Source organism: Camarhynchus parvulus, chromosome 3 (assembly GCF_901933205.1).
Source record: "Camarhynchus parvulus chromosome 3, STF_HiC, whole genome shotgun sequence".
NCBI lineage: Eukaryota > Metazoa > Chordata > Aves > Passeriformes > Thraupidae > Camarhynchus > Camarhynchus parvulus.
This window is the reverse complement of record NC_044573.1, coordinates 97,958,282-97,984,818: the sequence shown is the minus strand read 5'-3', so window position 1 is coordinate 97,984,818 and position 26,537 is coordinate 97,958,282. Positions and strand designations below refer to the sequence as shown.

The window sequence follows — 26,537 nt, the reverse complement described above, 5'->3', positions numbered from 1 at the left end:
ACGAAAAAAAAAAAAAAAGACAGCAAAAGAAACCCAAGTGTAGGAAGTTTACTAGATTAGTTTAGCCATGACTTCTCAAGTAGAACATCACTCTGTGTACTGTGCTGAGAGTTTAGAAGGAGAAACAGGAATAAGAGGATCTGTATTTTTATAGAAAATTCCTTTTTGTTAGACAGTGCTCCACTTATTGGGCATTTAGTCTGATGATAACTGCAGCTGCTTAGAAATGGCCATTAAAAATTTTCTAGTTTACAAAATCTGGATTTATGTTGACAGGATCTTTGGTATTTATATTCCACATCATAAAATCTAAAAGCACAATGTTTGGGTAGTGTAAATTCATCTGTGTGCTCAGAATGAATGTTTGGTAATAACTAATTTAGTGGAGTGGGATGCTGTTTTAGAGACTGCAGTGTGCTTTGCAATAGTAGTTATTCCTGTGTTTTTTCCTTGTCATTGCACATTGTGGCTAGACTTGTTTATGAATCATGATAAATTTTTGCTACTTTCTCTGGAAAAACACTTGGGCCTAGAAAGAATGAAAAGTTTGTGTATTCTGTATCTATCCAAAGCCCATCTTTTGTAGTGGAACTTTTTTACATTTACTTTTATAAACATCAGTGAAATTCTGAAAACAGACCATAAAATGCCACTGCTATGAGAAATATCTTCCCAAAAAAGTGTATGCTGCTCAAAAAATTGCTGAAGGGTCCTAATTATTCCAGAGAAATGCTTCACAGTTTCTAGAAACATGTAAAATAAATAGCCATGTATCACTTGACTGTATTTTTCATGTTACTATTTAAGCAAGGCATTGAGACTGCTACTTAATAATTTTTTTTTATTTCCCCAGGATGTTCATAAGTATTGTTGGTATTTTTCAGACAGATAAAGCAATCATAGAATGCTTGTTTCCTTAGTTAATTAGGCTTGAGAATATTTGGCACAGCCAACACAACCTCTTCCTGGTGTAAGAAATGGAAATGTGCTTTAAGAGGCAGTATTAGAAATAATGGTTTATATTTTATTTTATTGCAAGAAAGCAAAGCGGCAGTGCTGTCAGAATTAGCATCTCCATTACTTTTAAAAATACCTTTAATTTTTTTCTTGAGATGAAGCATTAGGTTTATGTACTAAAAACCAAAATGTTGAAAAATGATACAAATTTGCAGATATATTTGTATCCTGCATTGTCCCTATTATTATGGGAAAATAATGGATGTATTTTTTTCTTTAGCTCTTGGGAAATCAGAATTACCAGTATTTTAATTCAGTATTGAAGGTTTGCTTTATAACTTACTTAAATGCATGCCTGGTAAGTACTTGCTGCTATGCTGTAGGAGAAATTAGACAGGCTGCTTCCATGTTTGCTTTATGAAACTACTTGACACTTGCAAAATAAGAATGTATTACTTTTCTTCCTAGAGGGTTCCCTAATTGCAATACTGTTAGCTCTTATATTTTTGAATTTCCAAATTTTACTGTATGGGAGTGATTACACATAACTACTTGTTTTCACAGACAATTGAAATGATTGAGAAAGAGCAGAGGGAAGTTGAAAGAAGACCTATCACAAAAATTACTCACAAAGGAGAAATAGAAATTGAAAGTGAGACACCAATGAAAGAACAAGAGGAAGTAATGGAAATTCAGGTAGAAAAGAAAGCATGGCACCACGGTGTGTTTAGTACATAGGCAATATGGTTGTGAGGTGTTTTGTTTATGATTCTGTTGTTCAAGTCTGTAATTATCTGATAGTTTTTCTTTTATCTTTACTGACTTCTTGGCCTGGTGATTTTGTTGGTTTCTTTCCTTCTGTGTTGTGTCTGTGACTGTGTGATTAATTCTGGCAGTAGTAGAAATTAGAAAATATTCTAAATGGTACCTGAATATATTTGAGAATACCAATTATTTATTGTAATGAATTTGAAGATTTTTTGATAGAATTTTAGGCTATGCAGCTGAAGGAAGAGCTATATGTCTGAAGGGAGGAAAATGCCATAAAACTTTCAAACAGTATTAGGAATATTAACAGAGGGATTAAAAAAGCCTAACTGAAATGTGTTTGACTTTTCTTAGGAACCTAATATGAAGTTGTTTGAGAAGTCAGAAGAAGCTGAAAAGGATAAAGAAATAAATGAATCTGCATCTCCGGACACCACAAGTCAACATAAAAATCATCTCTTCGATTTAAACTGCAAAATCTGCATAGGTAATTTGGGAAAGTATATGAAAATAAATAGATGGCAATTCTATAATTTGATGATCATAAATCTCAATATACCTCAAGAATTTAAATAAATGTGGGTTTTTACTTAGTTTGCTGACAACGTTATGGAAGGAATGTTTTACTTCATCATTTCCAAAAGAGACTATTAAAAGGATAGTCTATTAGCATAAACTTGTCTTCTTTTAAAAAACCAGCTTCAGAGAGTGCAGTCCCTATGGTGGGTGTACATACTACTGTTGATTCCTCATTTCTTTATTCCATGCCATCTCAGTGACAAAATTATGTTTAGTACTGTGTAAACATAAACAATGTAATAATTTATACAGGGTATAAATATGTGTAAAATATGTATCCTATCCCACTTCAGTGGCAATATGTAGTATTTTTGGCGTGTCTTCCTTGTGTTCAGAGGAAGTCGTCTTTTTGTTTCTTTAATGAAAAATGAAACCCCTTGTGCTTCCTTTTCTGCAGGCCGAATGGCACCACCTACTGATGATGTGTCAGGGAAGAAGGTGAAGGTGTCTGTTGGGGTTGCACGGAAGCAGTCTGACAATGAAGCAGAGAGCATTGCAGACGCACTCTCCTCCACGTCAAGTATTTTAGCTTCAGAATTACTGGAAGATGATAAGCAAGACTCATCAAAGTCATTCACACCTCTCCCAAAGTAATATAAGCTGCAGAAACAGTATTTTTAAATGAAAGACATTATTAATCTTGTTAAGCTATTATGTCTAAAGCTACTTTTTTAATAGTGTTTCATTAATCCATTTGGGTACTTGAAGTTGTACGCATTTTTAGAATGAAGTTCTCTGCTGGAGTAAGTGCTGTTCATTTATATACATAATAGTACATATGTTGTTGTGATTGCAAACTTCTAATTACCACATAGTTTACTTTTCCCAAAAAACCAATATTTTCTGGTGCAGCAAGGTTTAAATAGAGTTCATATTACAAAAAATCAGTATATAAATTTCATATTGTCTTTTACTGTTAAGGCACATAGTGTATATATGGTGCTGCATTTAAATAAGTGTGTCTTTGTATAAGTGTATATATATAAATTCAGGGAATTTGATACTGCTCTAAACAGAGCATTTACATTGATAATTCAGGCTAGTTTGAAATTCCAAAGTAGTGCTTTTCTACAAATGGCAGGTAACAGCATAACAGCAGCTTGTTTGATGTTTTACTGTATTTGCTGTCAGCTCTCTCTTCATTTTCTTCCACACTCTGCTACTCACTAAAAACGAAATTGCAGTTTATGAGGCTGTTTCTTTTTGGTGCAAGGGAGGCTTTTCGAGAAAAACATTCACTCCCAATTATTTAGAATTGACCAGAGTTCATGCTGAAATTTTGCCTTTATCAGGACAGTGTGATCTTTTACCAAGGATAGTGAACTTTGGTTTTTGAATAGCTTACAGCAAGTTCAAGGTAATTTCCAGTGTCGACAGAAATAAACATAGGTTACATTGTTACTGTAACAGCGCAACATGTGGTACTACTGGGCAGCTTAAAACTGTTAATAGCATGCCTAGAATATTTTGATAGCAACATGTTGGGAAATGTTGAAATGTGTAGTCTTTTTCATAAGGAAACTCTCAGGTTGAGAAACACTCTCCTGTGAAATTATTTAAGTCATCCCATTAATTTTTTCAGCTGCTTTGTTGGCAAAACTGATGCTTTTTTTCAAAGGCAGGAAAAACAGTTTTTTACAGGTGGAATTAGGAGGAGACACAGAAAGTGTGGAAGTAATGCATAGATGAGAAGACATGAGGAGACAGCTTGTGGTACAAAGAGAGAGTAGGATGACACAGGTATTCAGGTGATGGACAGACAGTGGTGGCATGAAATGTAGGAGTTAGGAAAGCAGAATAGGCCAGCAGGCAGTGTGTTTTCGTCTTTTACCTGTGGCAGGGGAACATCTCTCTGGCTCTGCAGCACCTGTGTGCACTTGTGTCCTCTTCAGTATAGAGAATTATAGATAATTCTCAGACTAAACAACTTCTCTGTTTTTAAAAAATATTGACTAGGGAATTAATGCGCTGCTCATCTGACTATTCCTGTACCATACAGCTACTCTACTGGAAGATAAGAAACATGGTTGTCTGCCTGTCTTTTTTCGTTAACCCTTCAGTATGCTTAACTGAAAAAGAGAATTCTTTAGAATACTACATTTCTGTGATAAAGAAAAATTATGGTTTACCCTGTCTTGCATGATGTATCATGTTGTAAACTGAGTGGGTTTTTCGTTTGTCTTTTTTTTTAGGTCAGAAACGCCTGGTACTGTGGAATGTGAAAGTCTGTTTCTGGCACGCCTGAATTTCATCTGGAAGGGCTTTATCAATATGCCTTCAGTAGCAAAATTTGTTATTAAGGCTTACCCAGTTTCTGGCTCCTTTGAGTATTTAACAGAGGTATTTATATTTATTGAAAAGAATGAATGAACAATTAATTTATTAATTTTACCAACTTACTTACCTTCTAGGCTATTATTAGTATAATGATGGAAGACAGTGAGGCATGATCATTTTAGTGAATGAAGTATTTGTGGGAGGACATTGGTTAAGTTCTATATTTGTAAGTCAAACATTATTCATTACATGAACCTCTTGTTAATCTTCCCATCTATAACAGAAACCTGCATAATGGAGTTTTTTGGTTTTTTTTGTTTTTTTTTTTTGCCCATCTGGTGGCAGTTCTGGTCCTAACTTTGCATTGTGACTCAATTGTCCCTGAAAAAAAAGTTCATGTAACATTCGCTTCTGTGTCTGAGAGACTGGAAAAGCATGTAACTGCTTATAATAGTTGTCTTCATGTCACAAAATAAAGATCAGAGAGCCTATAAGGCACAATTTTCCTTCTTGACAGCTGCATAGGATGCATCAGCCTTCTAATTAAAAGAACTTAGGTCTTCTGTTAATAAGATTGTCTTTACTTTGCTGTAGATCTTCAGGGAAGTGCAGGCTATGCAGTAATCCTTAATACTAAAGGATTGTTATATGAATATCATACACTTTTCAAAGTTCTCTTTTCAGAAAAAAATTATTTTTCTGAAAGTCTGTTTATTTTGCTTGGGAACAGTGAACTCAGTAGTATCCAAGAATTTACATCTTTATATACATGCACATGTAGGTTATATTTTCCCCTCATGATGAAGATTTTGAAAGTTTATTATGAACATAGGTGTGGAGCTCTCATTGTGGTGTGATGTGATGGATAGCTTAAGTGTTCTCAGAGCACAGTACAGTTATGTTTGCAGTTAATGTTAGCAGAAAGGATAAATTTTGCAAGGTATAGATGAACAGTATTGAATGATAACTAATTTATTAAGTATTGGTAACTTCATACTGAAAATCTAAAATGTCCAAAATTTAATTTTGTTCTTCTGTTGTAACTTCTACTGATATTTTTAAGTTACAATTTAATAAATAAAAGAACTAAGTATGTTTTGAATTTTATGAAACAGATACTGGATGAAGGACATAACACAAGATTTATTTGGATTCATGTTTCTGTTGTCCTTTCTCATAGGATTTACCTGATAGTATTCAAGTAGGTGGCAGGATATCTCCCCACACTGTCTGGGATTATGTAGAAAAAATCAAAGCTTCAGGGACCAAGGTAAGAATTTTACCTAGTAAAGACTTGCTGTTTAATATGCACCTTAGTCATCCTAAAGATACTTAGTTTTTTTCTCTTTGAAACATTTGCAAAATATGTGAACTTTAGGAATATCTCATGGTTATGTTGAATGGGATGGGTGGCAGCTGCTGGCATTTTTTTTCCTACCTAACCTTAAACTGTCACCTGCTGTTTGAGAATACCTGTCTTTGTTTTTCACAGTAACTCCTCAGAAATATTTGGATACCACTTCACATCTCAGTTTTTTCAGTAGTGTTACATTGTGCAAAACCATCTCAGTGGCTCTTTGCTGGACTTGTCCCACTGTGTGCCAGTTGTCATTATGCTGGGGAGCCCAAAACTTGAAAGTCCTTTCCAGGTGGTGTCTCACAACTGCTGGATAGAAAGAAATAGCCATTTCCCTTGGTGTGCTGACTGCTTTGATTCTGACACCCGGATTGCAGTAGGCCTTCTTGACGTGGATGCATCACCAGTTCATACTGGGCTTGTCCACCAGGATCCCCACATCATTTTATACTAAGCTGTTTTCCAGCCAGTCCTGATGCATGGGGTTACTTCAGCTCAAAGTGCAAAATTTTGCATTTTGCCTTTGCTGACATTGACAAAGTTTAGCCTGTTATTTCATCTTGCTTAGGTGCCATCTCAGTTTTGCAGAGGCTCTTCTGTCCAATTTTCCAGGCTGTTCAAACAGCATCAGCTCCTGAACTGTGCTTTGGGCATAATTCTGGGATCTGAATACTCGTCTTCCACTATTATTTATGGATGTCTTGGACACAACAGACTACAAAACACAGCTTTCTAGTAATGTTAAGGGTAGAGAGTGGAGTAATTCATTGGAAGCTGGCAAGCTTCCCTGAAACTTGTTATTTAGCTGTCTGTTAAAATATTGGCTCTTTTGTCATGTGCTTCAGTTAATTTTTTCATACTAAGTGCTTTCTACTTGTTTTATCTAGTTCTGAATTATTTTGGCCCTGTTTCTGCTCCTTCTGTCTCTTCTGTTCTCTGCCATTTTGGCATAGCTTTTTCTCCTCAGCACCATTCTTTTAAATAAAGAGCAGTCAGTAAAAAAATAGCATTTCACAGAAAAATATTCTTGCCCATCTTTTTCCCTCTCATTCTGTAAACAGGAGATCTGCGTGGTTCGCTTTACCCCGGTAACCGAAGAAGATCAGATCTCCTATGCATTGCTGTTCGCCTATTTCAGCAGTAGAAAACGTTACGGTGTAGCGGCCAATAATATGAAGCAGGTGAAAGATTTGTACCTCATCCCTTTAGGCTCCTCAGATAAAGTCCCTCATCAGCTTGTGCCTTTTGATGGGCCTGGTAAGTACAGCTTGGAATTTGGAATTCTATTATAACGCTACTTAAAGAAGTTGGCAATAAGAGGAAATGAAATTTAAAAATGCTATTTTATTCAAATATGGAATGAGTTTTCCATAGTATTATTATATTAGTTTCCTTGAAAAGATATTAATTTCCCCTTGCTAGATTATTGTGATACTTCAGAGATGAAAAGATTAGTGTTTACAACCTTGTTTTATGTCTGCTACCTTCTTTCTCTAACACAGGAGGCTTTGTAGGTTTCAATGTCAGTAAACTGAGTCACACAAGTGGACTATGATAGAAGGCATAAGTTCCAAACTTATACTCTCAATTTAAAATAGTATTTTTCATTATTTTAATTGTTTTTATATTTTTTCTCAAGTATTCCAAAGTTCCTTACCAAAAAATACATTGAAAGTTTAAAACATAGATGGGCAAGGAAAAAAAGATCTTGAAATGATCTGTGTACACTTGAGTTGATCTGTGTACGCTTGAGTTTATATCAGTTTATCTTGGTTATAAAAATTTGTGGCTAATCTTTCTTTTTGAGATAGACAGGGCCAAAATGAAGAGAGAATGAGCTAGAACTGTTTTCTTTTGCCATTATATGGAGCAAAATAGATGGTGAGGAGATGGGTAATAGTATGCCTTAAAACACAGCGCCTTTCCTGGAATGAGAGAAACATTTCTGAAATGTGCTCCTGGTAAATCTTTGAAGAAGTATGTCTAACATAAATTGATGAGGTGATTTTTTGTTTGCAAGTGTTCTGTTTACTTTTTTTTTCCCTATTATACTTTGCTACCGCTGTTACCATGTTGTAGCTGGGTTAGACTAACTCAATGTTTAAGTTCTGTGCTGATTCTGATGAGATTAGATGTCCTATCTGTCTCATATTCTCTATTCAGATGTTATAGTGTACTTGAACCAATCTTAAGTTGCAGTGCTTGAAGTCATACTTTTAATACTGGGAATACATATTTTTATTATTTTAAGTATTGTTAATGTTTAACATGACAAGCAGAACAAATTAAAATGCCATAAGATTAATACTTTTGATAGTATATTGTAAGTATATGGGGGTTATTTTTGTTTAAATTATTGCCTAACCAAAATACGAAGAGATGATAAGTTGCTGTTGCAATTTTGTGCAGGGATTGAAATACATCGACCAAATTTATTACTGGGATTGATAATTCGCCAGAAGATGAAGAGGCAGATTACTGCTGTTTCAAGTGTAACCAGTAGTTTTGCAGATGAAGCTGCTGAAAGTACCTTGAGTAGCTTGCCACCAGAGAAGAAAAGCAAGCCAAGCAAACCTGAAGTCTCACATCATGATTTGGCACTAGAAGAAGAAGAGGAAAATAATTTTTTTAATTCCTTCACAACTGTGCTACACAAGCAGAGAAATAAACCACAGCAGTCTAATACAGATGATGCTCCAGCAGTTACTGAACCGTTGGTGGAAAGTACCAAGCATGACCCACCAAAGCCTCTCAGGTTCCTTCCGGGAGTCCTGGTTGGATGGGAAAATCAGTCTTCAACTCTGGAGCTAGCAAATAAACCGTTGCCAGTGGATGATATTCTTCAAAGCCTGTTGGGCACGACAGGGCAGGTGTATGAGCACAGCAAGTCAGAAGCAAGTCCTAGTGAAGACATACCATTATTAAATGAACAGGCAACCTTGAAAGAAGAAATCATGGATGTTGCTGACGTAACTGCTGAAGCTGGTGAAGCAAAGTCTGGTTTGGATGATCCTCAAGAATCCACTAATGGTGCTGCAACTGTGGATGCAGCAGCTGTAGGGACCTCAAGTTCTGCAAGAAGTGCTGGTTCTTTGATAGGGCTGACTCTTAAGGGAAAACCTCCAGATGTCTCCACAGAAGCATTTTTAGCAAATTTGTCTGCTCAGGCACAGAATAAGGAAACTGAAGAAAGTAAAGAAAATGACCCAAAGCGGCAGATACCAGACAAGGATAGTGTTGCACAGGAAGTTAGAAGGAGCACAAATTCCAGCTTTTCTTCCTCATCAAATTCAGGAAAAAAGCCCAGTGAGAACAATGTTAATGTAAGCTCTGCTGAAGGTACTACTGCTAATACCTCTAAATCACCACCATTTATTAATCTTAAAAGAGACCCACGACAGGCAGCTGGACGAAGCCAGCAGACTAATATTTCAGAAAACAAGGAAGGCGATGTTAGCAGAAATGAAGACCGACAAAATGCTTCAGGAAATGATCAAGGAGAACCAGAGAATAAACAACTTTCTGGAGAAGGGGGCTTAAACCTGTATCAAAGTGAGGCACAAACCAATGAGACACCGTTCAGTTCAGCTGCAGCTAAGGCAGATAACCCAGTTGCATCACAAGCAGAAGATACCAAACACTCACAGGAAGATGGATTGATGCAAAACACTGAAACAGTGAACTCATTTAGAAGAGGACCAGCTGCAACTTCATCTCATTTTGAAACTGAAAACTCTTCTCATTCTGAATTTATTTCCAAAGTTCCAAGCCCCGTTGCAAGTGGCAGCTTCTCATCTGTTGGACCTCCACAGCAGAATTTTCAGCATTCTAAATCTAATCCACCTGGATTTCAGTTTCAGGCTCCTGTACCTCATAACTTCCCTCCACAAAACAACCCTATGTTTGGATTTCCTCCTCATTTACCGCCTCCACTTCTTCCTCCTCCTGGCTTTGGTTTTCCTCAAAATCCAATGATGCCATGGCCACCAGTAGCTCATTTATCAGGCCAGCCACCACAGTATGCCGGACCCATTGCACAAGGGCTACCAGTGGCTCACAAACAATCAAGATTTTTGGGACCAGAAAATTTTTTTCAGAGTAAAGACAGTAGGAGACCAGAAAGACGCCACAGCGATCCTTGGGGCAGAGAAGAACAGCATTTAGAGAGAGGATTCAGTAGAGGAAAAAATGATCGACAAAGACTTTACAGTGAAACCCATCACCAAAAAAAAGACAGACATGAAAAAGAATGGAGCAATGAAAAATACTGGGAGCAAGATTCTGAAAGAAACAGGCGCAGGGACAGAAACCAGGAAAAAGAGAGAGAGCGGAAGAGTAGGGAGGAAGGACAGAGAGACAAAGAAAGAGTGCGATCCCCACACAGTGATAGAGCTGCTGATGGAAAAAGCCCCAGAGAGACTAGAAATCCAGAAAAAAAGACAGAGAAGCCTAAAAGTGATGAACAGGCTCATGAAAAAGATAAGGAGAGGGAGAAAAGCAAAGACAAGCATAGAGAACGAGAAAGTGAAAAGAACAGAGAGAGACATAGGGACCACAGTGACAGAACTAAAAGCAAAAGGTAAAAAGATGCAGGCAGTCTTTTAAAATCCTATTTAAATAAACTGTTAGAGTAATGTCGTAAAACTTTGTATGACAAAAAAAAGAGAGCCTGCTAGGATTGTGCCATCGTTTTTTATTCTGTGTTGGTGTTTTGCAGAAACAAGTCTGTGTTTTGGTACCACTCAATGTACCAATACTCATCCTTTTTTTCATTATACCAACTATCGCTAGAAGTAGGAGTTTAATATTTTAAAAATTTTACATTGCTGTATATTCAAAATTTTAAAGATTTCTTTTTATTAATATGCAATAAAGGCTTAGGAATTTTCTTAGCTGAGGAAGTTGGCTTTAGTCAAGTCTGCAATATAGTTGCTGCCTTTGGTAATTTGTGCTCTCTTCTGTTTTAAGATGCCCTGACAATTTTAAAGGTTGTTTTCATACAATACCCTTGTTTTTAAATTGCACTGTTTTTAAAGACTGCAGCAAAGCCTCGGAATCCACATGTTACAACAAAATGTAATATGTTCGGTGGTGTGAAAAGTTTGGGGTTTTTTTTTAATTATTCAGTAGTACAAAAAAACCTCAAGTATGTTTCGTTATATTATATTTCAAGTTTTTCCTAAGCATCTGAAGCAGTTTGTGACCAGAAATTGGAAGGCTGAGCTGCTTGAATGTTATTACTTCAAACTGCACTTGTTTTAATAAGAAAGCATTTCTAACCTAAATTCTTGAAAATTATTTGTAGTAGTAAATTCATTTCTCCCACCATTTTCCATGCTTCAAAAACTTGAATACCTGAGCTTGTACATTACTTTGTGTTTTGCTATCCTTTTTACTGTAAAATGTAAATATTTTAAGGGATATTTTGATTCTAAAATGATAAAACTTTCTCACATACTGTGTGTGTTTGATTTCATAGCTGTGAAACTGTAGGCTAAATGAATACAGAAGGCTCAGTCACAGAATGCCACATTTGTTGTACACTTTATAGCTCGGTTTGTTTTGAGTTCTGGAGAACAAAGAGGGGGGACAAGGGCAAAAGTGTTTGTACCCTTGGGACTTCTGGTAACTTGGTATTTTGTGGACTACCATCCAGCAGGGCCAAACAATATGCAAATGTGAAAACAAAATCACCTACTCTAATACTTTTTAAAATACACTGGGCATCTTATTGAGACTTTCAGAAACAACAAAAATATTCCACCGTATAAAGAAAAACTGAGGTTTATTGTTCTGGTTTTCAGTGTTTTGTTTTCCACTTTGAGTACACAACATTACTATGCTGCTGACAGAGCATTTTGCACTTTGCTTTAGAAAAGCCTCTTCTTTCCAGAAAAGTCTTCCCAGTTTACAACATCATAATTGTTAGTTTTAATTATGAATATATTTTAAGGTAAATTTTTACTTGGGTACCTTGCAAGTAACTTCATGGTCAAATTGGCTAAAATTAAAAGTATTGCGCTGAATAAAGGAGGTGGTAGACTTTTATTAAGTGATGTTTTTTCAGCTCATCATTGAGAAGACTAATTTAAAAAAGTCCTCAGTAGCTAAAAATGACGTTCAAACACCTTTAAAATAAAATTAGTCTTTTCCAAATTAATTCCATGGTCTGTAAAGCAGTAGTGCTATTGAATATATCTGGTAGTAATATACATGTGTTTTGTTGTTTAAATATTTGCACAGAGCTCTGTAGGCACAGAAATGCACCAAAGCATTGTTTTCATTTTTGGAGTAAGTTTTAAATTCACAGCTCTACATATGGAGATTCTCTTTTGATCCATTCAAAAGTAGTCTACTCCAAGGTCACTGGTGACTGCCTCTCACATGTGCATCCATTTCTGCTCTGAAAATAAACTGGAAGCAGTGAAAATTGCAACTACCTGTATGGAAGGGATGGGAATGCTTTCTGCCAGAACTACCAGAAATAATTTGTTTTAAAAGAATATGTAAACATTTTTCAAGTTTGCTGAGTGCTTTGCCACCTGCCTTGTGTATGTAAAACCTGAAGAGAGCCACAGTAAGACAGCTCTTGAGGGAGAGCTTTAAGTGTTTGAGTTAACAAACAGCAAAAGTCTCCAGGATTTATTCCAAGGATGTGAGTTAGTGTAATGGGAATAAATCCTGCTACTACAAGAATAAAGGATTTTACTTTTCCATTGCCTTCAGTCACTCTCCTTCCAACATTTGTGTTTGCTGGAAGTGCTCTGATTACTTGTTCCTTGTTTTACACCAAATCACTGCTCAGATCACGCAAGGCACTGTGGACTGCTGAGGAACTGGCAGTACACCAGAAGCCCCAAAGAGAACAGATAAACCTTAAATTTGCTCCCTTCTCCAGCATCACGTGGCCATAAAAGGCTCTACTTAGAGAAACTGGAAGAGAAGAATCTGGGACAGCTCAAATGTCAGGTGGGCTTCATGAGCTGCCTTTTGGGAAGAGTTGTAGCTCTGTTGCATCGGGCTGATCACTTGGGGGCTCAGAGCAGCTGAAGAAAGTAGAATGTACCTCACAAAGATGTTCACAAATACTTAATGAAACATCTTGGGGTAGCTCCCAGGCACTTCAGTTATCTTTAAGTCACCTGTAACTGACTTGACAATGCTTTCATTGCTACAGGTTAAGTATGGTGATGTGGAAGCAAGTGTGTGTCACCCAGTTTTAGGTGCTTATGGCCTTTGCTCCATAACATACACCCCATCCTCACTTCCCTCTCTGCCCCAAAATAGTTACTTGTTTCTGACAGGTATATGCTGAAGACTTGCATTCAGAGAATTTCCATGCAAGGAGGTAATGGTTTGTTATGTACTTTTTAGCAATAGTAAAGTGAAAGAGGAAAAGATACAAATCAATCACTATTTTTATTTAATAATTTTACTAATTTAGTAAGCCAGCAGTCAAATGAGAAATGTAGATGCCATCATATATTACTGGTATAAGCACATTAAGATAGAATTTTAAATTTTTGTGGCTCCCTAAAACAGAATATAAGACAGCTTTATGAGAAGGAATTGATTTTTTTGTATTTATGTATGAACAGCTCTATTTACTTTTGAGATTATCAATTAATGAGAAATATATTTGCAGAAATTTGTTTTACTATGACCAAAACCTCTGTACTCATAAATTTTTGAAATGTCATTTAGGAGCACATAAGCCAGAAAGGTATAGGTAAAGTAGAACAGTTCTTGGACTTTTTAAGGTCTTAAGAATAAAAGTTACTTGTAGATAGACTGCCACATTGCAGTTATAAATCATTAAAACCAAAGGTTTTCATGTAGTCAAATAGGGGAGACCTCTGCTGGAGAAAACCAGGAGGCCTGTTTTCTCTCTCTAAAATTATATATGGTTTTGGCTCTTAAAATCATTTTTTAAGAGTAATATTTTAGCACACTTAAGAGAGGCTTGAATTCTACCCTCTTACATATAATACACACAGGATGGACACAGATAAGTGAGTGAGAACAACTTTATTACCTAATTAGAGTCTTTTTGGGCTTAGTAAGTAATTATAGCTGTTGCATTTTTAAAATTCTCATTACAATAAATTTGGGTTTTGCCTCAAGCACACTGTTTCTTCCCCCACAAATTTCAGTTTTTAGACTCGACCTTGACATTATAAAATAAACATTTTAATAATATTCAAGAGTTGGAGAAACAGGTAACAGTTTTCTCATAAAGCAACAAACAGCACTTGAATGATGGTTGGCTTTATAAGCTAATCACTACCTCTTTGTTTACAAAACTATTTCCAGCACAATAAAGAAAAAAAACCCTTCAGACTTTCCCATTATTTTAAAGTAAATGCTAAAGAGTATATATAAATAATTCTATAAGGAAAGCAATTGATCATATTTTATATGTATATGTTATTAATACTCCACATAAATTTATCCCTTATTTTTAAATGCTTTTCTATGTTGGTTGCTGAGTCATACATTGCCAGCTTACACAATAAACAGGAGGAAAAGGAATTTTACCTTTTTAATAGAGTCTCGGACAGTTTTTTCAATTAATTTCCAGAATTTCCATCATGAATGTTGTATCCTTCTGCTTTCATTAGCTGAATCTTTTTAGAATCTTGGAAGAGCACAACATCTTTAATCTTACCAATGAATTCCTTCTGAAAAAGCCCTGTAGTGACTATATTGACTTCCCTGCCAATTTCAAACCCACCAAAGTAACAAATGCCACCGTAGTTTAAAGCAGTATATTTTCTTTGTGGGTCAATATCTTCAAAAAGGATTAGTTCCTCATCAAGATAAACCTTAACACAAGTTTGGTTTTGAACTACAGTAGTGAAATGCCATTTTTCATCAGAACAGGTTAAATACTTTCTGTGCCTTAGAGGAACAGAGATTCTTTCTCCAAGATTAATTACAACTTTTAAAGTTCCATTGGCAAGACCAATGGCAAGGAAGTCATTATCTTCATCTTCACTTTTTCCCATCCATGCTATTAAGCCTTCAGTTTGATTGGTAGTAAAATTTAAAGAAAGGCGGCTGTACTGGAGGTCTCTTTTTCCATAAAAAGGATCCGTATATTTAATGTAGGAGTTGCCAACAAACTTTGCTATATAAAATTTGATTTTGTTATTGCAGTACTTACCTGTCCAGCCTAGTGCACATGCACAGGTGTATGAAAATGAAGAAGGTTTAGGAATACAAAGTGCATGAGACCCGCACATGTTTTGTGAACAGTGAATGGATTGTTCACACTTGGTCCCTGTCCAGTCTTTTGGGCAAGAACAAGAAAAGCCTGGGTTTCCAACTTGACATGTCCCATTATTTTTGCACACAGTGTAACCACAATCTGTTCCATCGCAGTCACCAATGTTGGCTCCACCCTTGGGGTCAGTCACGGTAAGATTCAGTTCCCTGTTGTTTATAACCATTTCTCGAATACAACCAGTGAAACCTGTGGGCTCATTTTCTATTGCCATTGGATTAACAAGGTTTAAGGAGGATACCCCTCCAACAAAAAAATCCGAGTGTGTGTCTAGTGCGTTCATTCCAGGACTGGCTTTTTGAGTAACGTTGACACCATCCAGGTCCAGGTAGCCTTCATTACCAACTCTTCCTGCATTAAGTAAGTGCCATGTATTTCCATTTGTGTGGACCTTCTGAAGGGTCTGTAAGATGACTGTTCTGTCTCCAAGGTTGTAGCGTAACTGTGTAAATCCATTTACTAATGATATACATAGAAAATCACCTGTAAAAAACAGTATAAAACATTTTTAATTTTTAGAGGGGTGTACTGAAGAACAAGATATTAATGATTCTGATGCTTTCATGCCTGCATTTCCTTGTACCATCATTATATCTAAATCACACAAAGGGAAATGTTCCCTGGTGAGCTGCTTTTAGCCTTTTTTTTTTCTTTCTCGTTATTGGAAACTGAGCTGATGTTTGCCTCAAAGTAAAAAGCCCAGCCTTCTGAAATGCTCTGCTTTTGTGCAAAGACCAGATAACTGAGGTAGGAGGAAACACAATCACTTTGGCATCCAGGAAGTGTGAATCAGTGTTCCCATGGAAAAGAAAGAAGTTTTGGCCAAGTTACAAAGGCAGAAATACTCTCAACTTCAGTATGTTGAATAAAGGCTTGATAGATTTGTCAGTTTAATGAACAGTTTTGTCTGCAGCAGACATATTCTACTTTCCCTGAAGGCTCCTTTTTACAACAGGGATGTTTTGGGTTTAATAATCTGACAGCTGTAGGAACAGATATGCTTTTTATTGCATTGTTCTTCTAGAGGCCTTTGTGACAGGAAATATTAGAAGGGAGTTCTCTCTTCTTGTACTATTACTGTTTCTGGCCTTACAGGCAGTGTAAAAGGAGAGGGAGTACCACTTCAAACTGTACTTCCAAGCACGAAAAAAGAAAACTGGGAAAGGTTAGGAAATGGGAGATGGAGAAGTTTGTAAGGGAAGCAATAGAGCCTAATAGGGGAAAGTGACAGGGAAGCAGAAGAGAACAGCAGAGAAGTCTGCAAATTAAAGTTTTGTCCTCAAATTTTTTGAGGTTTGCCTGTGCAATTTAACTTTCATATCTTACTTTTGGAAATAATAGGCATCGGGTTGTTTGTTTATCCATTAAACTGGTAAATATGTTTGTTAAATTTGAATGCAAGTTTTCCTAATAGTTGCCAGTCCAGTTTCCTTAAAGATTCAACATTCCTAAGGGTGGACCTATCAGTAGAATGATGAAGTTTGCTTTCATGTGTGTTTAATTTTTGAGTATTTCTAATCCTTGGATTACATTGCCTGTAGTGAAATTGAATGGCTTAATTTACTGGAGGCTTGTGAAAGTTGCCAAAATTATAGCTCCCTATTCAAGAGATGTTCAGGTTGCCATTTAGGCAGGCTAGAGATGTTTTAGTGTATTAGTGGCTGTAGAGGACATCATGCCTCACCTTCCCTGCTCCAGATACCCATGGGAAGAACAAAAAAAAAGTTCTTCCTTCTTTCAACTCTGGTGATAGCAGAGCACTCCCTTTTAGCTTGCTAGTTCCAGTTGTGATAATCTGGTTTACTTCTCTGTATTTAGTGTTCTTTTCGAGGACCTTCCTTGCTTCTTTTTTTCCAGAAAATTAATATAATTTCCTTCACTTGAGATTTCTCCTGCTTAGTGATGTGGCTTTGTGTGCTTGATTTTTCAGTGCATAGTTTGAATGCACTCATCTTGCTTTGTTTCAGCAGTGTACATAACCTGCTTGTCTATGTCTTTTATCAGGCCCTCAGTCCTAGGGTAGGAAAGGAGCATGAGGAAAAGTTTCTGAGCTACCTCTTTGGCAGCCTTCAATCCCCTCTCCTTCCTGGACATGTAGACTTGTGTAAGGACACAAGTACTCATATTTTGCTGCCTAGGAAGGATGAAAACATCTGACCAGGGTTGCTGTTGCATCTGACCTGTAATCAAGACCCAGAGAAACTGGCAGTTCTCCAAGACTTCCTGGCCTGTAGGGGGAGGGTTTTGGTGGCTTTGCACATTTGACAATGATCTGTTTTGGAATCTTATTTAGTCTTATTGCAAGAACAAATCTGTGTTACTGAATCTGCTGTCTACAGTGTAAAGAGGTTATTGCTGAATACTCTGTTCTGGCACAAATTTGAAGCTTCACTTCAAACTGAAGTAACTTCTGCTACTTTTGAACAAAAAAATTACACTTCCAATTTCACCTCTCCCTGAGGCCTTTCTTACTTCTCTGGTTAGACCCTATCTTTTCACAAATGACTTTCCATTTTAGTTGTTGGCAAGAACAACAGAGTGTTGAGATGAATTTTAGAATCTGAAAGTTGATCCTAGGGTGCAGTCAGTATTTCTCCATGAAGTTTATCATATCATAGGTACTACTAGGGACAACTGGCTGAAAACATCTTAGGACTGTCATGTAAAGTGCTGTGTGTTCACTGTCCAAGAAACTTCCTCTGAAAGTGAAGGGAAATGATGGGCTTGTCTTTGATGCTTTTCAATTTAGCAACCAGTAATATTTTCAACAAGGGATCTCCATCTGCCCTGTTTCTGAGGGCCAGATTGCACAGCTGGAGCCTGCGCAGGCCGATGTCTTCATAGGAGTTGTATCACCAGTTTAAACAAATGGCATTCTTGCCACTGATTTTCTCTTCTCAGTCTCTGCATAAGAGACCAAGAAGCATTACAGTTTTTACTATTTCAATTTCATCATAGTTCAGACCTGCCTCATTTAACCTGTGGCCAGAGACCTTTTTGAGGAGGTTGACTTTGGTTAAGCATGGAGATGACTTCCTTAGGTTTTCCAGCACTAGACTGTACAGCTGGTCCCTGCTTTCTTGAAAATACAATCTACGCATAGGACACACAACTTTGCTTCTGGCTTTTTAGATTAGCAACTCATTTAATATGGGCTATTAATCTCCATCAGTGGTGTCATAAAAAAACACAGACTCCTGAGGCAGGCACTCATAGTTGTTCTTTTGTTCTGCATGCAAGTCTTTGCCCAGACTGTTGGATGCAAGGAGCTATAAGGCAACCTGTGTCAGTAAGGTTGAATCTTTTTTCTAAGTAGGCTGTTGTAACTTAGCTGAGCCTTGAAACTGCAACATGTCAAGACCCTGGGCGTGGAACAAAATTATTAACAACATTCCATTCTGTTCTGATGCACCTGCTTGCCCCTGTAATATTCCCTGTTTCAGTAAAACAGTGATATTTTTTTTTTAATAGACCAAATGCTAATTCCCTTCTTCTCAAGGGAAGGGAATTTGTAGCAGGTATTGCCTTAAGGAAGAACCTGTTCTGGAGATAAAATAGCACTACTACCTGCAAGTCTTAGTTTAGGGTTTTCACCAAGTGACTGAAGGTCAAAGTTGCTCTGCCTCAGAGTGGATTGTGTGTATTTAATATTAGAAGCCAGAACTCCAAAGCAGGAGTGAATTTTTCTTCATAACTTTATTTTCACATTTTTCTTCTTTCACAAGTCTCACCTGCTCCCATACTGCATGTCAGAATTCCCAGAAGGCTAGTCAGCCCTGTGTCTTGAGCAGTCAGTTCCTCAAACTGGGAGATAATGGAAAGTCTCCTAAAAGTACATCCAAGTGCTACTGTGAGATCTGGATTATCTGTAGTAGTATCTTCTTATATGACTTCTTATGATGAATTCTGAGTGCATCACAAAATTTTTCAGTTTGCTACTACTATGAATATGTATGTAAGTCTCTTCAACAAATTGGTTGCAGTCTCACAGTCAAATTTTAAATGCTTCCAAATGGTGACAATGCCTTTTCATGTTCAGTCTTTATCTGGACATGCAGGTGTGTCTGTATACCCCCATTCTAAGATCATGCTCAAGCAGTATCAACTCTCCATGCTTCTGTGTTACCATAGGAAACTCATGCACATCATAATTTGTCAAAACTTGGTACAGTTGGAAATGCATTCTAGGAAAATTGCACTCTGGAGATGTCCTATTCAGGCCAGAAGCACCAGAACAAAAAATGTAATTTTCAATTTACACAGCTGTGTTGGGCAAAGATCTCTGCATTTACTGCCTACACTACCAAATATGCCTGATACAGATGTATTTCCTAGGTGTCAATGTCTCAGGCTGACACATCAGCTCATGCTGAGCTGGGACAGCATCCTGGATGGTATTTTTAACATTTCTGTTTCAAGGTCTCTTCCCCACAAGGTCTCTGGTGTGTGTGTGTAAGGCAAGGCCTTTCTTAACCTGTTAAAAGAGTACCTGAGGTTTTTTCGATGCTCCACTTAAAATTAAGGATTTCCCACTAGTTTGCATGGCCAAAGGAACTTCCAGAACATTTTTAAGTGACCTTTGTAGTAGTGGATGCAATCTTGTACTCAGTGGTGTCCACTTTTTTGCTGCTATTACCAAAGTCTCAGTGATACACAGATGCAAGTGTCTCTGAATGCTCCCTGTGTGCTCAAAAGTCACTGGTTAGTCCTGGAACTACTGAAGATCTAGATTTCTTTAAGCACATGTTGCTTGTCTTTTGTCTAATCCTGTGTTACTGAGCCGAAGCCTCTATGCTAAGCTGAAGAGAGAAGCTTTGATGAGGTCAGTGTTTCAGCAGCTTCTTGCATTTTAATTGTCCCAGAAGCCCTACACTGTGGTTCCCTGGTAACTGAACATCTACAGTCTTGGTTCCTTTAGTTGTTTTGGAGCTCTGAGACAGCACCTCTGGGTGTATGTTTGCAGTCTGTGCCTTCTGTTGGTTTTACCTCACCTCTAGCTCAAGCCCAGAGTGCCAGTTTCTATCACTGTGGCACTGAGTACCACTTCCTCCATTCTCCTTCCACCATTTTTTTCAGAAGTTGTTATTGATCACTGGCACCATCTTGGTGGCGGAGCGAACATTTGAGCCTTTTATCCTCATAAGCAGTAACATTCATGGGAATCACTCCCAGTTCATGAAACCTCTTACTCTAGGTTCTGTTATGTGCTCATCTTCACATCTTCATTCCAAACTGACCTTGTTAACCACCATAATGAAGCGCCTGTGTCTCGAGTCTTATTACTGCCTTGTATTGGCATGATGCATCCTGTAACCATCATAGCTCCAAGAGCTATCTGCTCACTGCTCCTTCCTGCCTTGCTGAGCTGAGTTCATATTGCTTTCATTCTTTTTTTTCATCATTCTGTTCTTCACAGTTTTCCTCTCATCCTGCTTTTCCTGTATGATTTTCCATGGACCGGAACCACAATCTCTTACACTGTCACCCCTTACATATTCTTCCAGGTCCAGAACTTTTCTTGTCTAGAAGGGGTTTGAAATAGCCCTATCAGCCTCCAGCTGAATGGCTACAATCTCTGGCCAAGGAAGGTGATGCTCTCTGGTGTCCACCTGAGAGGAAACCTAACTGACCAGCAGCTGTCCTTCACGTGCCTCCTGAACATTTCCACTAGCCAGAGTAAGGCCCAAGGCCAAGGAGAGAAAACAGGGAAGAAAAGAAAGGGCTATAGTGGGGTAAAATGTAGGAACAAAGAACAGAGAAGAGATGAGCCTTATTCCCACTATCTGCAACTTCTTCTGTTAATTGCTAGCTGGTAATACGTCAACATGGTTGAAACTGCCTTCCTTTAAGTTTGTTAACCTTGTCTTTACCCTTGTCTGAGTCTGTGCATGCAGTTAGGTACCAGCTGGCTGGCAAGGTAAAGGAGCTTGTTGCAGCTGTTGTAACTTGATCTTTTGCCTAGGGGTGACCACAGCCAGTGCCCCTAACACGCATTTAAAGGAGTTACCCATGGATACGCTTTCATGGATTATTATAATTTATTCTGCTCCATGTGTGGAGTTCTAGCTCATGCAAGACTGAAAACTGATGTCAAGTCAAGCCTGTATATTTCTCAAACCGTGTAAAAAAAATCAGTGTGTCAATAGGTAGAGTCCAGCTTCAGTTTGGAGCACCATTCCATAGCAGGACAGGCATAGCTGGGATCAAGAGCAACCTTGCAGACAGTGATGCCCATATGTCTACAAGGGGTGGGCACTTACCTATTTGTAGATTAGACTATTCAGCCTCATCTTTCCAAAATGTGTTTCTTCTTTGTGAAGAAATGTACTGTGCTTCCTTTAGTCACCACTGTCACCCTGGCACATTTTGGGAGCTGGAAGGAGCCACCTTCTTAAGCAGTCTCAATTCACCAGACATTTTTGGTTTGCTTGCCAGTGTCAAATGGGTAACAGTAATACTTCATATGTAACAGATTTCAAGACAGTGGGGATGTCTGTTCTGTCACACAGCTACACAGGTGGCTGCCAGTTCTGCTTCCTACACTGCTGATTTAGTCCATAAAAATGATTCCAAAACTAGTAACAAAGCATAAATTATGTCCCTGTCAGCTAAGAAAATATGGCTGCAAAGAGAAAAAGACTTAACCACTCAAATTCTTGTTTTAGAAGTGAGTGGATGATCAGTTTCTTTCTGATTAGGAAAATAATACTCCTGCCTTTTAGGTATGTAAAAGTTCTGAATATTTCCAAAAGGTTTTAGTCCAGTTCCATGATTCAGTTTTCATCATAACCAATGTTTTAGAAAATCATGCAGACATCACATACTTGTACTGGCAATCTCTTATTTTCATGTTACAGATTCATAAACTGAAATGCCTTAAATACCAGGAGTTAAAGTTTTTAGTTTTTTCAGACCAGTTAGGTGACATAATCTGGCTAAAGAGAGACAGAGAACTGCTGTTGCAAATGTTGAGTGTTAAATTTAGCGTGAGTCATCCCATTCTGTTTATTGACCTGACTTCATTCTTAGTCACTCAGCATGACTGTTCGTTCTCATCTCTTTGGGGAGTGAACCTTTCCATCACCCTGGCCTGAACTCTGGAATAATGCAGGCAGTCTGTGGCATATTCCACTTTTGATAACTAAGGTAATGCTGTGACTCAACAAAAAAGCATGGCTGCTTTTAAACTGCCTTTCACCCAGAGTGCCAAGGCCTCCAAACATATAGAGCGGCTTCTGTGTAAATGGACTGACTTATATACCTTGTTCAAGCATTTGATGGGCATCCAGCAAGCCCTGTCTGAATTAAAGGCTGTTTAATCATTAGGAGTTCATGCTTTCATTGGTAAAAATAGAATACACCGCCCTTGAGAAAATGTGAAGTGAGCTGGCCTTCTACAAACAGTGTGCTGGACTCCACACGAGTTCCGTAGTGTTTGCAGAGACCTTGCCCAGATGCAGTGCATAGAGCAAGTATTCAAAAGGGAGGAAAAAAGTTCTCTTGTCTTCAAGTTTCCTATCTTCAAGTTTCTGAAGTCAACTCACTTGTTGGGTTGGGTTTTATCCCTAACTTGTTATTAATATTGCCAGCTGCATAAATTTTGTCAGAATTTGGAAATTATTTTCTTAGGGCCTGCAGAAATCCATAGTCCCATACTTAAAGTCAGGATGCACATTCAGAAATAGCTGACAAAGCAACAAAATGGATGACTGGCAATTATAGGAAATTAGGCTAACAGATTCACAGGATGTTTTCCATTTTGTGCCAGTTTGTGAGGTGTTTAAATCTGTGTACTGCCTTAGTGATATTTTTAGAGGAATAGAAGCTGGGACCAGCAGATCAACGTCAAAGTAAGGAGACTTGCTCTTTCCAGAAAGTTCTCTCATGTTCTTTGGAAAGAAGAAAGCTGGAGGAAAATGTTTCAACAGACATCTCTTGTTTTTTTCTTCACCTACTAAAGATGTGATTTTATTTTTAATGATGGGAGGATTATTCGGTGGTACATGTCCCTGAAGGAAAAGTCCCAGTGTAGTGTTTATGTGGGTGACAAACCAAGCTGATACATAACTGTGCTACTCCGTATCAAATTAGCTGTATAGTTAGCTCATTTCTTAAATAAAAAAAAAAAAGCATTGCCTAGTGAGGGAAAAAAAATTTGAATTATTTCCTATTAAAAAGGAATTTTAGAAATAAAATCCTGTGATTTCAGTGATTAATTTTTTAACTCTTACATAACTGTCTAGAAGAAGAAACTTTATTTGAATGCTTTCTAAACTAATCTTCAACAGAAAGCTGTATCTCCTCTGCTGGCAGCTAAGAATACTTCTAGGTCTTTCAATCTAATTCTGGCCTGGATTTGACAGGATTATATGAAGGCAAAAATAAAAAGCCAGGTGATTAGCTTTTCCTGAGTCTTTCAAAACGAGAGGACAGTAGAAATAAGAAATTTGTAAATAAATCCCTCTGTATAAGAGGAATTCTAGGAATTTTATTTTGAAATTGAATTGCTATGATTCTAGAAAGTGATTGAAAGAAATATTCTTTCCTGTGCAAACTAAACACTCAGGAATGGCAAGAGAATGAGGGCATGCTCAGGCTACACCACTCCTGGCCCAAGTTAAACATACTTAGCACTCTCTTTGATGCTTCCAAAAAGGTATTTAATTTCATTAGATGCTAGCTGCTTCCATGACCTCTGACTATTCCTTCTGAGAGAGATCCTTTTCTTCTCCTATTTTTCATGGCCCACATAATGCTTTAATTTATACAGGAGAGAACAATTCACCAAGAATCTCAGAATTTGGCCTGTAAGTGATAGAACTATAAAAGATTCATTATGGAATACAGAACTCTTTGGTAATACATGTATTTTTATTACAGATGCTCCATATATTTTTCTTTGAAGCTTCTCTGTATGTGGTTGCAATTAGAATAAGGCAAACAGGAGGTGTCAGCAGTGTATGATGCATTATCAACCTGTTGAAGCATCTGTGTACACAGTAAGGTGCTGGTACATTGGGCATATGTGTGTTTATATTTGTGGATGTTCATTGAAGTACCTTAGAGCTTTAGACTTTGAACAAAGGAATGTAAAAACATATGATCAATAATTAACTTGTTTTGTCATATAAAACATCATTTTTGCATAAACTACTTCTCAATACAACAGAAAAAATCTGCTCTAAGATGATGTTATGGATGACATAATGCTTCTGTTTAAAAACTTGCAATCAACATTTAAATGCAATTGAGTATGTTAATAAAGTAATTACAAAAAATGTACACCTTAAAGACTAAATTTTAGAATGTACTTACATTATCAAAGTATGTTTTCTTGACATGAAGTTTTAGGAATGTTAACTTAGTAAGAATTAAAATACTTCTATAAATATTTTATTTAGATTTATTTGTCACTCTGCATATCTGGGAAATGCAGAACTTGCATGTTTTATGTGCTGCACCAGCACACTTTTCAACATTATATAATAAAAAGCTACACTTCTGAGAAGCCTCATTTGCTCTGTTCACTTTCACTTAACTTGTTTGATGAGTTTTCATATTGCTTTGGTTTTGGTCATTTAAAACACTGGTCCAGCTCCCCAAAGTGAGAATCTTAGTGCAGCTTCTAAAAAGCTGGCTGAGGTCACTTTCAGGGGGAAAGCTTTCCTGAACCATTAAATAAGTTCCCTAGGTACTTTCTGGCTTTGGACTATCTTAAACTTTGGTTTTGCATGTTTTTTTCTTATGAACTTAATTATTTACAGTTCAAATCAACTGCACAATACAGTTCTGCATACAGTTCTGTCCCCAGCACAAGAAGGACATGGAATTACTTGAGCTAGTCCAGGGGAAGGCCATAATATTAATAAGAGGACTGGAGAAACTCTCCCACAAAGACAGGCTGAGAAAGCTGGGGATGCTCAGCCTGGAGAAGAGAGGCTGTGTGGGGACCTCACAGCAACCTGCCAGTATCTGGAGGGAATCAAGGAAGCCAGAAAGGGACTTTGTCAGGAACTACAGCATAATGAGTAATGAAAATTTGAAAGAGAGAAAATTTAGGTTAGGTATTAGGAAGACATATTTTACTGTGGGGGTGGTTGGACACTGGAACAGGTTGCCCAGGGCCTTGTTAATGCCCCATGCCTGGCAGTGTTCAAGGCCAGGTTGGACAAGGTCTTGAGCAACCTGGTCTAGTGGAAAGTGTCCTTGCCCATGGCAGGAGACTTGGGACTAGATCATGTTTACGGTCCTTTCCAATCCCCTAACATTCTACGATTCTGTGATAAAACCCAGCCACCATGGGCAATGGGTTACAGAGACTGAATGCCTGAATCGCCCCAATGTGCTCCCTTTCTCTTACGCAAAAGTACCTGGCTGTGTGATAGCAGCAAGCTGGAATCCCCTTACCTGACTGAGCACCCAAATGCTGTGCAGTGTAGAACAGGATACCATCTGGAGAGAGAGGCTGGAACTGCAGTTTAATATGGGTCTTATGCCGGATATAAAAGGGTGCAAATGACAACCATGATGATTCATTATTTCTGAAGGATGCATCACTAATGGAAATATCTGAAAAATGCAAGAGGAAATGTCTTCTGAATGATATTTTGAGAGGACTGCATTATTATGGAACCAGTTTTTTTGTATGGTTTTTAAATGCTATACATAATACTTCCCATTCTTCCCTTTTCACAGAATAAAAATAACCTAGATACAAAATAAAACTTAGATAATAGCAAATCAATGCCATTGTCTTCTGGGTTCCTTATTTTCCTCAACAATCAAGACTGCAGTTCTAATGCAAAATAAATGTGATCTTGTTAGCATTCATTTTCAAATAAGTATAAGTGTAAATTTCACATTGTTTAAAAATTGAAATGCAAAATACTGTTGCAGGAGTCAAAATAAACATTTATTTTCTCACCATACAGATGAAAACCCTAGTGGAGGATTTGTAATGAGCTGCTTTGTGTGTCATAAGAATGTACCTTTTAAGTGGGAAGTATTCATTAATTGTTGCTGAAATTTGGTTTTAGGATAATTATACTGAGATGTTTGATAATTCAAATCATCCTATCTTATAGTGAAAAAGAGCACTCACACAATTACAGTTAGAATACAATGTACACTTTTGAGCTATACACAACTTATCATTCTGTCTTACCTCTTCCCTCAGTGCTGGTTGTTCATATACCACTACAAAATCAGCCTGGATCAGTTGCCTTCATCCAACTGATAAATTGTTATACTTTTCTATAATCTTTATGTGACTTGAAAAAATTTCCAGTTTTTCCCACTGTAACATTGCATATT

General features: G+C 37.4%; 2 protein-coding genes across 7 annotated transcripts in view; one reads left to right on the top strand and one right to left on the bottom strand.

Annotated features, from left to right (window-relative positions):
• Positions 1-11,393, top strand: part of PHF3 (PHD finger protein 3) — a 49,522-nt gene extending 38,129 nt beyond the window's left edge. For all 6 annotated transcript variants that reach the window (XM_030946681.1, XM_030946680.1, XM_030946684.1 and 3 more), the window contains 7 exons: positions 1,522-1,653; positions 2,080-2,212; positions 2,702-2,894; positions 4,497-4,644; positions 5,762-5,851; positions 7,000-7,195; positions 8,348-11,393. In XM_030946681.1, the coding sequence (XP_030802541.1) occupies positions 1,522-1,653; positions 2,080-2,212; positions 2,702-2,894; positions 4,497-4,644; positions 5,762-5,851; positions 7,000-7,195; positions 8,348-10,521 (3,066 nt within the window). In that variant the 3' untranslated portion in view covers positions 10,522-11,393. The remainder of the gene's footprint in view (positions 1-1,521; positions 1,654-2,079; positions 2,213-2,701; positions 2,895-4,496; positions 4,645-5,761; positions 5,852-6,999; positions 7,196-8,347) is intronic.
• Positions 11,394-14,508: 3,115 nt separating this feature from the next.
• Positions 14,509-26,537, bottom strand: part of EYS (eyes shut homolog) — a 703,292-nt gene continuing 691,263 nt past the window's right edge. The window contains exons 46-47 of the mRNA XM_030944777.1: positions 25,632-25,793; positions 14,509-15,707 (exon numbers count right to left, since the gene is read on the bottom strand). Of these exons, the coding sequence (XP_030800637.1) occupies positions 14,509-15,707; positions 25,632-25,793 (1,361 nt within the window). The remainder of the gene's footprint in view (positions 15,708-25,631; positions 25,794-26,537) is intronic.